Source organism: Scyliorhinus canicula, chromosome 3 (assembly GCF_902713615.1).
Source record: "Scyliorhinus canicula chromosome 3, sScyCan1.1, whole genome shotgun sequence".
Taxonomy (NCBI): Eukaryota; Metazoa; Chordata; class Chondrichthyes; order Carcharhiniformes; family Scyliorhinidae; genus Scyliorhinus; species Scyliorhinus canicula.
Window position 1 is genome coordinate 171,188,155 of NC_052148.1, and position 14,892 is coordinate 171,203,046.

A 14,892-nucleotide genomic window follows, 5' to 3' on the forward strand; every position below is an offset into this window, starting at 1 on the left:
AGGACACACACACACACACACCCTTCAATGAACAGGCCGTAGAGTTTGCTGGTGAGGAGAACGATTGTTTCTGAGTGGAAGGCGAGAACCATCCAACATGGCCCATGCACACCCAGGACAGTCTCTGAAATATGCCCCTGACAATGTGGCCTCAGGCCCAGGAACCTTGTCGACCAGCCCTTCACCTTTCCCGGAGAGTCTACCGCCCTCCCTGGAGAGACCTTCGCCTTTCCCCATTGAGACTTTCACCCTTCCCCATTGAGACTTTCACCCTTCCCCATTGAGACTTTCACCCTTCCCCATTGAGACTTTCACCCTTCCCCATTGAGACTTTCACCCTTCCCCATTGAGACTTTCACCCTTCCCCATTGAGACTTTCACCCTTCCCCATTGAGACTTTCACCCTCCCCTGGAGAGTCCTTCACCCTTCCCCAGACACTTTTTAAACTCTTGGCTCCAGACAGTCTTTCAAAACCTCCACTCTGTTCCTTAACCCCCCCACCGTGTCTCACCCCTCCGTCTCATGCCCACCATTGGATCCTGCTTCCATCTCACTGCTCCCAGCTTGGTTGTGCCTCCCGTGCCAAGCTATGGCACAGTTTGTGCTGCAGGCACCCGGTATTTAGCAGTTACCATATAACTGGCAAAAGCAGCATCTACTGACCTCCAAGTCACGGATGAATTGAGGTTTGCCAGGTGTGTGCCACTTATATCCAGTCGTAAATCAGACTGCTCTTATTACCTGCTGGTAAATTGGCCTTTTAATGAGCAGTCTGAAATGCAGATGAGGTTTCCTACATAGCACAGCGGGTAACGCAACCTGCCACAAAGTCGGGAGAACAAAATTCCAAAATAATTTTCCACCAGCAGGAAACTGACTCGTTCATTTACGTAAATTTAAATGCCCCCCCCCACGATTGTGTCCATGTCTTGTAAACCAGTATAACCAAATCGGATTAGATAGTTGTTGATCTTCGTATTTGTGGGATCTTGCTGCACAAAAATGGTTATCACATTCTACATTCAAACAATGACTACACTTCATGAATTACTTGATTATCTGTAAAATGGGTTGGGTCACCCTGAGGTTGTGAATGGTGCTATATAAAGGCGCATTCTTTGAATGACACACTGGAGATTCACAGCATGGAAATCTGAAACAACCACATTTTTGAAAGGCAGAATGCAATCAGTCAGTTAAAAAGAGATATTTTTCCATCAAAGAATATGCGTAGTGACTTCGATCTTACGTTAGACTCAAAATATCATAAATTTGAATTTTGGAATTTTATAAACGTTAAGCTAGTTTCAAATCTTAACGGAAGAACCCAAACATTGCTCACTGTCAATACAGATGTTTAGTTAACAACATCTCTGGTGTAAATGGGGATTTTCCAATAACAAGTGAAGCCAAATTATATTTATTTCTTTGCACACGTCAGTGGCACAGGTGTAAACAGGAACATGTGCTGCCAACTTAGAAATGTTTCTGTTAAATCATGCCCAAAGCTTTCTCCCTTACTTTTGGATTTAGGATTCAACACTGCAGTTAGGTTGTGCTACAGACCCATCCTTTTAGTCACTTTTAAAAATAAATATATTTATTTTTGTAGCAGATATTTTCAGCGAATGATATGGGTTCCTGTCTCTCTCAGGACAGGTTACTGGTAAAGTCTATTTTTAAATTGTAAATCTTGCTGTTAACTTAGCTTTACATGTTTGACATATCTACACACAGGAGGAATAGGGGGTGAAATGTTTGCTGGGAAACATAAGTTGGCAGCACATGTTAGCCTGCATTGCAGAGGTGAGGACCCATTGCCTCTTCGCCCAGATGACCTGAATCAAGTGAATTGTTCATGTCAGACAAAATGATCCTTTCGTTTCACACATGTCCATTGCTTTGCAGGATCTCCATCTGATGTGGCCTGGCCATCCAGAGTAGCTCTCCCTATGCCACCCAAGAGACCAGCTTGGACAAGAGCTCCGAGAAGACCACCTCTGAGTTGTCACAGCTATCACCCTACCTTTCCACCAGCGCAGAGACACACACCTCGGTGGGCGACATTAGTGGACAGGCTTCTGGGGCACAATCTGGTGAGCACCACACAGTAGCAGATGCAAATCAGATAGAGGCAGGAATGTCCAAAGGAGTCAGCAGTCTGAGGTCTGCTGGATCCCAGGACTCAGCTGAGTCCCAGTCAGATGCCGAGCATCTGGAAAGGTTATCCCAGAGTTGATGCAGATGATAGGACACAGCTGTAAGATTCAGAAGGACATGTCAGTGACATTCCAGTGAGTGTACAGCCAATTGTAGGAGCCCCAAAGGCTACGGGCACAGGAGATGATGCCGACAATGCATGAGAGCGAGGCCAAAGCTGCTAGGGTGGCGACTGCATCTTGCGTGCTGGTGCCCAAGGCATCTGGGGCACAATGGCTGCCCATGGCTGAGGGCCTCGGCATCATGTCCCAGTCACTGAGGGACATATCCCAGATACAGGTGGACGTTGCTGAGGCACTGCAAAACATGGCACATTTACGGAGGACCATGGCTGAGGGTATCCACATCATGGCACAGACAATGCGGAGCCACCAGGACTGGCAGAGCCAGATGACACACAGGCCTCTGGAACTCAGTCCAGCTGCACCTCCATCGCATGGAGACCCCCAGGGCCCTATGGGCACCGTCAGCGAGGAGGAAGCGCTGGAGGCCAACCCGGGGCCTGCCACCAAGGAGACAATGGAGTCCCCCCCCCCGACATATCACAAGGGCAGCAGGTAGAACTGGGTGGCACGGCGATGCCAGTGACACCGGTAAGTCGGCCAGGGTCCCCTGGCTTCAGGTCCTCCAGAGGTCGCCCAACAAGGGCATCAAAGGCCACAGGCTCCGTCTCCAATGTGAATCCTGTAGGCACATCTGTAGACCAGTAGCAGTAGACCACAAAAGATCAAGAAGAGAGAGGATCACTGAATGGGCACTGGAGGGGAGGGGGGACACTATCTCTCGCTAGGGGGAATGGAATTGTCAAATGTTCACAATCAAAACATGTTACACCTGATACATGTGAAGCCTCTGTTATAAGAACATAAGAACTAGGAGCAGGAGTAGGCCATCTGGCCCTTCAAGCCTGCTCCACCATTCAATGAGATCATGGCTGACCTTCTGTGGACTCAGCTCCACTTTCCCGCCCAAACACCATAACCCACTATTCCTTTATTCTTCAAAAAACTGTCACGTTAATCTTCACAGTGGGCCTACCTACACCCCCACCCCCCTGATGGCCTGTGCTTCCGCCACCAAAATAAAACACCCCTGATGCAGACCCCGTTCAGAGGATGGGTGTGAGTGCGATATCAGCCGAGAAATAGGAGTCAGACTTTAGCAGAAACTGAGGAGCAACAGAACTTTCCTCACTCAGGGGTGTTGTCACACAAACACTTATAGGTGGAACAGGGAGTCAGTGAAGGGAGAGGGGGTGGTAGGGAAGGTTTGAGAAATTGGTGGGGAGAGAAAGGAGGGAAATGGGGGGGGGGAAGGAGGAGAGTGGGAAGGAGGGGATGGGGAGAAGGAGTGATGGGGAAGGAGGGATTGGGGACAGGGGATTGGGAGGGAATGAGGGGAATACAGGGGAGGGAGGATTGGGGGAAGGAGGGATTGGGGAGGGAAAGGGTGAGCTGATGGACAAAGTCTTGTTGTATGAGTATCGGGTGAGGATGAGGGCCTCCCGGGTCCTCCGAGCATGCCGGACGCTTGCCTCTGTTCATCTGCTCTCTTCCCCTCTGAAGCCAATGCGCCAGCTTCACACTTTTACCAAGGAGTACTAAACAACGCCCATGTAATTTCTCTCTGGAAAGCTGATTAATTCCCGGGGGTTGCATTCGATTTCAATCTCACTAATAAGAAATGAATGCCAATTGAATGATTTGATATGCTCTCCATATTTGGGCGTCATCTGTATTATGGGCCAGAGTTTAGAGAACCCCAAAGTATATCATGGAGTTCACCTGACCCACTACTTTAAATAGATTTTGATTATGGGGAGCACAAAGGCCCACTTTACAGGTGTGGTTCAACAGAGAGCTAAAGTATGTTTAAAACAAAACAATGTTTATTCTATGAATCCAGTTAACATTTTATAAACGCCCAGTAAACAGTTTATCAACTACCAACACACATAACTCCACAGACACAATACTTTATAGATAACCCTTAATAACTTCCCAAACAACATCCATAAGTTAAATCCTTTTCAAAATAAAGACAGCAGGTTTAAATGCTCCAAAGAAACAGATATTACTTTGAAATTGTCAATGATCTGGAGACATTTTTTAGCTTGTAGAGGAAGAGATCATTATACAGCTGCTTGTTTTGAATGCAGCTATCCACCTCTGAAAACGAAACCAAACACACTTCAGCTGCCAGCTCAAAACGAAAGTGAATGACAGACAGCCCAACTCCACCCACACACAGACATCACTGCAGCTATTTGATAAACACCCATTTCTTAAAGGTACATCCACCTGACATCTGGAACTCACCATTGGGAGCCGGCTGGTTAGGTAGCAAATGGAATCACACCAGGCGCAATAGTCGATTTTAGCCTTTCCCGCTATTTAACCGGCGCACCCAAATCCACGCACAATACAGTGGTTAAATCACACCCATTATGTTTGATAATATTTTTATCTGGTCATTGGAATTTGGATTTCTGGAGTGTACCTCGCAATGGGCAGGATTTTTATGTCTTGCTGGGGTCAGGAACCGAGTGGGCAGGTGCAAGAGTTAGCACTGTCGGCCTGCCGTGCCACTTTCCAGGCTCCATCCCACAACCCAGGCCATTTTCACTGAGGTTGGATGGCGGAGCGGGGGGGAGGGGAATGCAGCTGACAAAGCAGGCACATAGCGGGCTGCTAATAAGGCTCACTTAATGATTTTCCTTTTGGATTCCACGTTGCCGGAGGTGGAATCTGTAGAGGGGCATCCCCACAGTGGTGACCTGCCTAAATCATTTTAAATTTAAAGTCTGAAACTGTCTGAAAGATATGGGGTGGGACTCTCCGAGCCCCGCGGCAAAATCGCACTTGGCGCGGTGGCAGAGACTGGGCGTCAAACCCGAGATTGAGTCCGACGCCGCTCCCGCAATTCTCTGGTCCCCGGAGAATCGCTGCGAATCGGGCGCGCGCGGTCGATGCGGCGCCAGTCAGGGGCCATTGAAAGAGGCCCCCGCGGTGATTCTCCAAGTGCAGCTGGCAGGGTTCCTGCCGGCGTGGTTCTCTCATGGTTCCACCCGGCGGGCACTCGGCGTGGCAGCTGCGGACTCAGTCCGCGGCCGAGCTGGTGGAGGCCGGGGGGGGGGGGATAATTCATCGGGGGGGCCTCCAGGACCGCCAGGCCACTAATCCGTGGGCGTGCGCAATCAGGTTTGCTGTCAGATGTCATAACAGGTCACATGACCAGCTTCATTTTACCCAAGATTAAAGACACAGGCCTGAATATTCCATCCGATCTCACTGTCAGGATCTTCCGGTCCTGTCGACGACGAACCCTCACTTCTAGTTTCCTGGCGGTGGAGTGGGTGAATATTGGTCAGAAGGTACCGTCGCCAGCCATTGGTGGGTCACCTCTGTCACCATGAAACATGTCGTGGGGTGGGGGGGGGGGGGGGGGGGGGGGGGAGGGCATGGAAAATCCCATCCACGGTCCCAAAACACAATAATGTTATAAAACTCATTATTGTAACATTGTGATAACCCGATTGGTTAATGGATATTATACAGAATATTAACCTTAAAAACACTGAATTCTAATCTGATATATAGAGACAATGGAAAGTCATTGGCTGACATTCCTACAGCAATCACAATACTAATGCAGTAATAAGACAGCAAAAAAGCCCTCAAAGAGCTAAAGATGGATGTGTGAGAATGAACGTGTGAAAATGTTTGTGAGATTGTACGTGCTTGCGTGTGAGGAGAGGTGGCACTTCCTGTCATTGTTGTACAGAAGAACTGTATAAATATTTTAAAGAATAATTCAAAGTAATAACATTTTATTGGTGTTATGATGATATTATAGTCAGAGATTTTGTATGGGTAAATGTCAATTGTATCATTATGCATTATATAACAAATAATTATTGTGAACTAAAATGCTTACTATTTTGTTCTCCAACGGTATTTCCACAACAAAATTATTATTCTGCACGTTTAAAAGACTAGTGCAATAAACAGCATTTGGCCTGAGCAGCATCTCTGCACCCTCTCTAGTAATTGCTTACTACATCTATATAATTTGAATTATAAGTGAAGGTGTAATGGATAACCTGTTCTGTATTGGCTTCTAAATAAGTCTCACTGGTAGCATACAGGAGATAGTCTCAAAAATGAAAGTCCCCCCCCCCCCCCCCCCCAACCTCAAGGCTTCTGTGAGCTTTGACGTCATGTGTGCTCCTTTCAGTTGCTATAGCAACTTATTCCCCAGGCCCTCTGTCTGTCTCATCTGGTAGGTTCCACAGTGGTACAGCCAGCATTGGTTTAACGCGGGTGATGGCTGTGATTCAGCAAGGTTTCTCTCCTCCCCAGCAGCTTTCTTTTCTTTCTCTCTTTCTTTCAGTGCATTCTCTTCATTCCATTGTGCATCGTTTTAGATTTGTTTTTCTCTTGTGAAAAGCAAGATGCTTTGAATCAAGATTTCAGTGGAGGACTGTTGCTGTACCAGGATTCTCTTCAGTTGGCACGGAATGGTAGGTGTCTGGTACTGATGCAGTGTGCTAACCTGTTAAGGGTGGGGTGATGAATATTGATTGCAGCAAAGGTTAATGAAGTGGACTGCTAGAATTGCAAGAGGAGAGCATCCCAGCTTGTGGCAGCGGGATGTAGTCGTTTTCCTCTCGTTGATATGCATCCATCTGGTAACTAACTATCATTGGAAAATGTATAAATATATAAGTGCAAAATAATGTAAAAGGTTTGAATAGCACCTTCAAATTAGTGCATGGCGGATATTTGAAGGAAGAAACTTGAGGGATTTAATGAAAGTGAAATTAGTATCTTTCAAATTGTAGGAAAGAAACATTTTGCACCTTTCTGGCTTTACATGTTGTTGCCTATATAGAATCAACGTATCCTGATGAATCAGCAAGTTTGATATCAGTGAATGGGATTAGGATCTTTGGGGTTAATCGATTTCCTTGTCTTCAGCTTCTTTGAATTAATGGAAATCTTAGGTCCTGATAATTGGGTTGATTAACATTTTTAATCAATCCTCCGAACAGGCCAGTCAGCACAGGCCGCAAGGGGAGATGGAAACATTTGTTCCCGGTATTCTCTGCTTGCTAAGGAATTACAAGGATCTGCATGGTGTTCATGATGAACATTTTGCACTGACACTGTTTGACAAAATGAATATCCCGATCATTCTCTTTGTCATATCATTTGGGAACACTATTGTCACCTACCAATTTCCCTTTGGGGCTGTCATTAAGAATAGACTGATAGAAAGGCAGAAACTACCTGGGGTGCATGGTTGATTATTGCAGAGGAAGGCATTTTGTTCATTGAGGGCGTTGTGATTTCTCTTTGTAAGAATCTCTGGGGAGAGAGAGAGGTATATGCAAATATTGCATATGATCCTGACCAAATATGGGTGTACACCTAGCCTGTTTAGAGACTGTGATGGCGTCTTTTCCTACAGATACAGCAGACGTCTTTGTACTCAGTTTTAACATTAATTTGATTCAGTTATTGTACATTTGATTATTCAGAGCTGAAGGATGGGCACCTTGAAGTCAAATTGTTTCTTTTCTTTTTTCTTTAAATGTGGTCAAGTTGTGGATAGGGGGGATGGGTGTGTGCTCATGTTCTGGGAGAATCAAATAATTTAGAATTTGCGCTGAATGTAAAAAGGTCTCAGTCTCTGCTTTAACATGATGTTAGAAACACTGTTAGCCATTTTCAGATCATTTCAATGTGCTTTATTTTTTACATTTACATTGAAAGAATTGTCAGTGTACAGTATAAATTTCCAAGATTTAATCGCAGGAGTGTGTGGTTCCTCTTTTGGTATCAGTATGGAGACAGGATAACACAGAATCAGGGGAAAAAAACTTTTTTAAATAGATAAGAGAATCACATCTATTTTACATGGATGTTGAATATATTTTCCTGTTCAATTCGGTGTGACAGATAATCAAACGGCTGTAGAAATAATGGTGTAATTTGATAGCGGTGGAATACTGCAATGTATTTCACTGCAGCTAAATTCGTTACTTAATATTTTTAAATCATTTTTTCACACTTGTCCTGTGGGGAATAGTGTGAAGTTGGGGAAATGATTTGCTGGCTGATTAGCAGTGTATGGCTCCTTTTGTACTCATAACTATCTTCATACCAGCAGACTGGATGATTTTCTAGCCTCTCACAACCCATATGATGAAGTGCGGGTGGGGGGGTCATCCAAATATACCAGACAGAAGTATCCCACTGAATACCACCGCTTCCTGCTCATTTGGATTGTCCGGAGTGGGATTCAAATCCTGTCCGTCTCACTCAGAGGATGGAAGACCACCCTTTCAGACAGAAGTTTGCTTGTGCAAAATTGATGAAGAATATCGGAAGCAAAGGTTGCAAAAAAAAAACCCATTAATTTTAATTTCTATAATTACAGTACCAAACTGATGTGATGTTTAAAGAGAAACGTGACTGTAATAATTGTGCCTTTACCTATTTTTAATAGAGCTGGGACAGATGTTCCATACCCTTCAAAGTCATTATTACATTTTAATACAATCTGACACTAATTTCTTACAATCTGTTCTGTTAGACCTGCAGCTTTGGAGAAAGCTGGGTACATTGGCTTTTTACAGATTTCTTCTTCACAGGTTGGAATAGACAGATGTTAAGTCACATGAAATTATGAATTTGTAACATTATTTGTTATAAGGACCACTTTTCTGCAGGGATCACATTTTTGACAGTAGTTCTGGATGCCATTGACAAATTGTCTTTCTAATTAAGCAACATAGAATAACCAGTAAATTTGGTCATGTAGGGACCATTGCTCAGATGCTAAATGCGCCGTCCGCAAAGTCTTCAGTTATGGGCAGGAAGACTACTCACATTTCTGGTCAAAAGGATGTCTCCCACAATCCTGGAAAAGGTAGAGAAGCTCATGGCAGAAGTGCACGTTGAGAGCATATTAACTACAGAATAATTTTTATAAATTAGATGGTTTGAGCTGTTTGCTGGATCTAATTCTGGTTTTCAATTCCCTGCAACACCTTGCTTGCGAATTCTTGAATCTGCACAACATCACGTGGCACTAACAGATGGTTTAACCCCAATATTTAACTGAATGTGGAGCTGGTGTTACCAATTTGGATCTATTCTTAGGTAATCTCCCATCTCCAATAACCTCGTTCCCAAATTCTCATCACTGGTTGTCTGATAAGTCCATCCCAAACAGGAGACTGGCAGCCCATGTTAATGAATGATTCCCGACTGTCAGTCAGTCTTAATTCTCCGATCTCCAATATTGTAATAACCGGTAAACAACAGTTTTAAAGCTTATGGAAAAAAAGCACTTTCTTAATACCTGTGTGATTTTTGTTTCCCCCTGAGTTGCTGGTAGCAGTGCCCTGAAGATTAATCCTTAAGACTCCAGGGCAATTCTGGATGCTTGATGCTTGGAAACCCCCCATCGACCTTCCTCAAAGCCTGACATTCTACTTCTGGCCCTCATTTACCTGAGAGCTACTATGATGCCTAAATCTTCACCAGAGGGCTCCACCTGCTGAATGGCATGATGAGGCCTGAGGCCCAATGATGAGAGTTCTTCGGACCTTGCTATTCTGGCACAGGTATCATACCCTTCACTCCCCTGCATAGCACTCATGAATCTGAGGCTCATTAACTCATACTCATTCACATTGTTTTCAAATATGACTGTCTTCTCCCTGGAACTGAAAGTTTTATATTCTATTTGTTCTAATCAGGTTGGTCGGACTGTATGATGCAAATATTTTCCTGATGTCCCTTTATTTTATTTTTTATTCATTTTAATGGGATGTGGGCTTTGCTGCCTCGGCGAGCATTTGTTACCCATCCCTAACTGCCCTTCAGAGGTGGTGGCGAGCTGCCTTTTTGAACCGTTGCAGTCCATGTGATGTAGGTACACCTATTGTGCTATTAGGGAGGGAGTTCCATGATTTCCGACCCAGTGACAGTGAAGGAACAGCAATATGTATCCAAGTCAGGATGGTGAGTGACTTGGGGGGGGGGGGGGGGGGGGGGGGGGGGCCTTCCAGGTGGAGATGTACCCATGTATCTGCTACCCTTGTCCTTCTAGAAAGTAATGGTTGGGGGTTCGGAAGGCACTGCCTAAGGAGCCAAGGTGAGTTTCTCGAGTGCATCTTATAAATGGTACACATGGTTGCTATTGTGCGTAGGTGGTGGAGGGTTTGAATGTTTGTGGAAGGGGTGCCAACCAAGTGGGCTGCAAGTCCTGGATGGCATTGAGATTTTTTTTAAAATTTAGATTACCCAATTATTTTTTCCAATTAAGGGGCAATTTAGCGTGGCCAATCCACCTACTCTGCACATTTTTGGGTTCTGGGGGCGAAACCCACGCAGACACGGGGAGAATGTGCAAACTCCACACAGACAGTGACCCAGAGCCGGGATCGAACCTGGGACCTCAGCGCCGTGAGGCGGTTGTGCTAACCACTAGGCCACCGTGCTGCCCGGCATTGAGATTCTTGAGTGTTGTTGGAGCCACACTCATTCAGGCAAGGGAGGGAAATTCCACCACACTCTTGACTTGTGCCTTGGAGGTGGTGGACAGGCTTTGGGGGTCACTTACTACAGGATTCCTGGCCTCTGACCTGCTCTTGTAGCCACAAGGCGTGATTTACCAGTCCCTGGTCACGGCCCTGACCTCCTCGGTGGAGTAGGGCAGGTTGCAGGCCTTGATGCAGTGGAGGAGCCGGGTGACCCCCCGGGAGGCAGAGGTCATCGTGGATGGCCCGGAGTTGGTCATCTTGCACGCTGGCGCACGTGCCGCGGGACAGGGCATCTGGGGGCTCGTTGAGCTTCCCAGGACGATATACTATATCGTAATTATAGGTGGAGAGTTCGATCCTCCACATCAAGATCTTATCGTTCTTGATCTTGCCCCACTGTATTATCGAACATGAAGGCTACCGACCATTGGTCGGTGACGAGGGTGAACCTCCTACCAGTGAGGTAGTGCTTTACAGCTTCCACAATGGCTTGGGCTTCTTTTTCGACTCAGGAGTGTCAGATTTCGGAGCTGTTGAGGGTATGGGAGAAAAATGCTACTGGCCTGCCCATCTGTTTGAGGGTGGCGGCGAGGACAATCTCTGATGTGTCGTTCTCCACCTGGAAGGGGACGGACCCTACATCGCGGCTTTGGCAATATCTGCCTTGATGCGGCCGAAGGCCTGGCGGGCCTCAGCCGCCTGAGGGAAGATGGTAGCTTTGATCAGTGGGCGGGCTTTGTCCGCATAGTTGGGAACCCACTGGGCGCAATAGGAAAAGAACCCGAGGCACCTTTTCAGGGCCTTGGGGCAGTGGGGAAGAGGGAGTTGCAGGAGGGGGTGCATATGGTCAGGGTTGGGCCCTATTTCTCCGTTTTCCATGACGTAGCCGAGGATGGCTAGTCTGGTTGTGCAGACAACGCATTTCTCCTTGTTATAAGTGAGGTTGAGGGCTTGGGCGGTTTGGAGAAATCTCTGGAGATTGGCGTCGTGGTCCTGCTGGTCGTGGCAGCAGATGGTGACGTTGCCCAAGTACGGAAATGTGGCCCGCAGCCTGTACTGGTCCACCATTTGGTCGTTGTTCTTTGGAAGACCGAGACCCCGTTTGTGACGCCGACAGGGACCCGGAGGAAGTGGAAGAGGCGGCCGTCTGCCTCAAAGGCCGTGTAGTGGCGGTCCTCCGGGCGGATTGGGAGCTGGTGGTATGCGGACTTCAGATGCACCATGGAGAAGACTCGGTAGTGTGCGACCTGGTTAACCATGTCCGCTATCCGGGGGAGGGGCTCGCATCGAGGTGCGTGTACCGGTTTATGGTCTGGCTGTAGTCTACAACCATCCGGTTCTTTTCCCCGGTCCTGACGACCACCACCTGAGCTCTCCAGGGGCTATTGCTGGCCTCGATGATCCCTTCCCGCAAGAGTCGCTGGACCTCGGACCTGATAAAAGTTATGTCCAGGATATTGTACCGCCTGCTTCTGGTGGCGACTGGCTTACAGTCGGTGGTGAGATTTGCGAAGAGCGGAAGAGGATCGATCTTCAGGATCGCGAGGCTACATACGGTGAGTGGTGGTAAGGGCCCGCCGAACTTCAGGGTTAGGCTCCTGAGGTTGCACTGGAAGTCCAGTCCCAACAGGAGAGGATCGCAGAGATCGGGGAGTACATATAGTTTAAAATTGGCGTACTTGGTGCCCTGTATTGCAAGGTTAGTGACAGTGTACCCCCGGATCTGCACTGAGTGCGGTCTGGAAACGAGGGAGATAGTTTGAAGTGCAGGTAATATTTGGAGCGAACAGCGCCTTAACGTGTCTGGGTAAATGAAGCTCTCCATGCTCCCGGAGTCGAACAGGTAAGGCGTTTTGTGTCCATTGACCCGGACGGTCATCATGGAGTTCCGGAGGTGTTTGGTCGTGACTGGTTGAGGGTGACCGCACCAGGTTGCGGGCAGCCGGCATGGTCGGAGGTGATGGGGTGGTCCCAAGATGGCTGCCCCTGTCAGTCGCACGTGTCAGGCGGTGTTGCAGACGGCGACCAAGATGGCGGCCCCTGTCGGTCGCATGTGCCGGGCATCGAGGAAGATGGCGTCCAAGATGGTGGCTCCCATGAATCGCACATGGCGGGCCGCGTGGGAGACGGCAGCCAAGATGGCGGCCCCCGTGAGTTTCACATGTTGTGCGGAGTTGAAGATGGCTGCCCCATGGACAGCACAAGGCAAATGACACGTCCGGAGGTGGCGGAGCCGGCAGGCATACAGCTACACTGAGGGGTCTGCGGGCCTGTGAGTCCGAGAGTCGGGCCTGCGATTTGGAGGATTTGGACCTGGCCAGGCAAACTTTGGCGAAGTGTCCCTTTTTGCCACAGGCGCTGCAGTTTGTGTTCCGAGCTGGGCAGCGTTGCCCGGGGTATTGGTGCTGGCCGCAGAAATAGCAGGATAACCCCTGGGTTGGGCGGGCAGCCGCCTGACACAGGCCTGGGGTACTCTCTGGTCGGGGGTCCACAAGGGGGTTGTGTGATCGGACGGGAACGCGTTGAGGATTTGGAACGCTACTTCTAGGGAGGTGGCTAGTTTTATTGTCTCTTCTAGGTCAAGGTCACCTTTCTCGAGCAGGCGCTGTCTGACATAGTTGAACCTGACTCCAGCCACGTAGGTGTCCCGGACGGCGAGTTCCATGTGTTGAGAGGCCGTGACGGCCTGGTAGTTGCAGCTTTGCGTAAGGACTTTGAGGTCGCGTAGGTTCTCCTCCAGCAATGCCCCGGGGTGCTGGCGGCGAGTGGTGAGGAGAAGCCGCGCGTGCACTTCATTCACCAGCCTCACATATAGGCGCTTCAGCATCACGAGGGCGTTCGCGTAGGTGGAGGCTTCCTCGAGTTGTACAGAGATTTGATGGCTCACCCGGGCGTGGAAGAGGCTCAGCTTCTGGTCATTGGTGACGGAGGGCAAGGAGGAGGCGGCGAGGTAGGGCTCGAAACATCGGAGCCAGTGTGAAAAAATCCCTTTGGGTCGAGTTCCAGTTGGTCAGGTTTGAGGGCTGCTTCCATCGCGATGTTGTAGTCGATTAAATTGATGCGACCATCAATTCACGCGAGACAGAGTTGAAGTGAACAGTGGCTTTAATCGACTAGAACAGTGCCTGCCTGCGACTGCTCTGCTAGTGAGAGCCGCCTACAGGGAAGCTGCTCTTTATACCTTCCCTCAAGGGGAGGAGCCAGGGGCGGAGCCCACAAAGGCACCAACATGATACATTCCGTGTAATACAGTACAATGGTCTATAGGTGGAGCCCACATGGGCAACAGCATGATACAATGTAATGCAGTGGTGAGTGGTTAATGCGGTACGTTCACCACAGGCAGACAGGGAAGAATTATGTTGTCTGTCACACTGCCTGTGGAGCTGTTGATGGACTTTATCAAGGGGGCATTTCATCAACAGCAAAAGGAGATGCAGGGGGACTGCTCCAGTGCGATTGAAGGAGCAGTCACCCCTCTTCGCGGAACTTTGGACTGAGTGGAGTCGCAAGGTGCAACAATCCAGCAAGTGGAAAGGACAGTGTCAGATCATAGTGACTGGATTGTGTCATTGGAGGCAGAGATGGCAATGCTGGAGGAGGCCAGCAAGATGCTGCGGGCGAGGGTGGATGACCAGGAGAATCAGTCCAGGCAGCAGAATTTGCACATCCTAGGTTTGCCAAAGGATGTAGAGGGAACAAGTGTCACAGGGTACAGTTCGGTGAAGTTCAAGAAGTTGGTCGAGGGGGGGTCTTTGCAAAGCCCCCAAAGGTGGATCCTGCCCATCGGTCACTAAGACAGAGGCCGAGAGCTGGGGAGCCGCTGTCGGCGATGATTGTGCATATGCACAAGTTCCAGGAAAAGGAGAAGATTCTGAGGTGGGCGGAGGCAACCCAAGACTGTAGCTGGGAGCAGAATTGGATCTGGATCTATCAGGACCTTACCAAACAGCAGGCAGCATTCAAAGGAAACCCCAGGTGAGGATAGTAACATGGGACATGTGTGGTTTAAATGGTCCGATTACATGGTCCTGAGGATGTCTGAGAGCAGATGTGGTTTTCCTTCAGGAGACACTTTTATGGGTGAAGGGCCAGATGCGTTTAAGGAAGGAAT

General features: G+C 48.3%; 1 protein-coding gene across 7 annotated transcripts in view; it reads left to right on the forward strand.

The window, feature by feature from the left end:
- The first annotated feature begins 6,505 nt into the window (after positions 1–6,505).
- Positions 6,506–14,892, forward strand: part of mapk10 (mitogen-activated protein kinase 10) — a 307,215-nt gene continuing 298,828 nt past the window's right edge. For all 7 annotated transcript variants that reach the window (XM_038791761.1, XM_038791759.1, XM_038791760.1 and 4 more), the window contains exon 1: positions 6,506–6,743. Coding sequence is in view for 3 of the 7 variants with exons in the window: in XM_038791757.1 (XP_038647685.1) it covers positions 6,741–6,743 (3 nt within the window). In the remaining 4 variants the exon portion in view is untranslated. The remainder of the gene's footprint in view (positions 6,744–14,892) is intronic.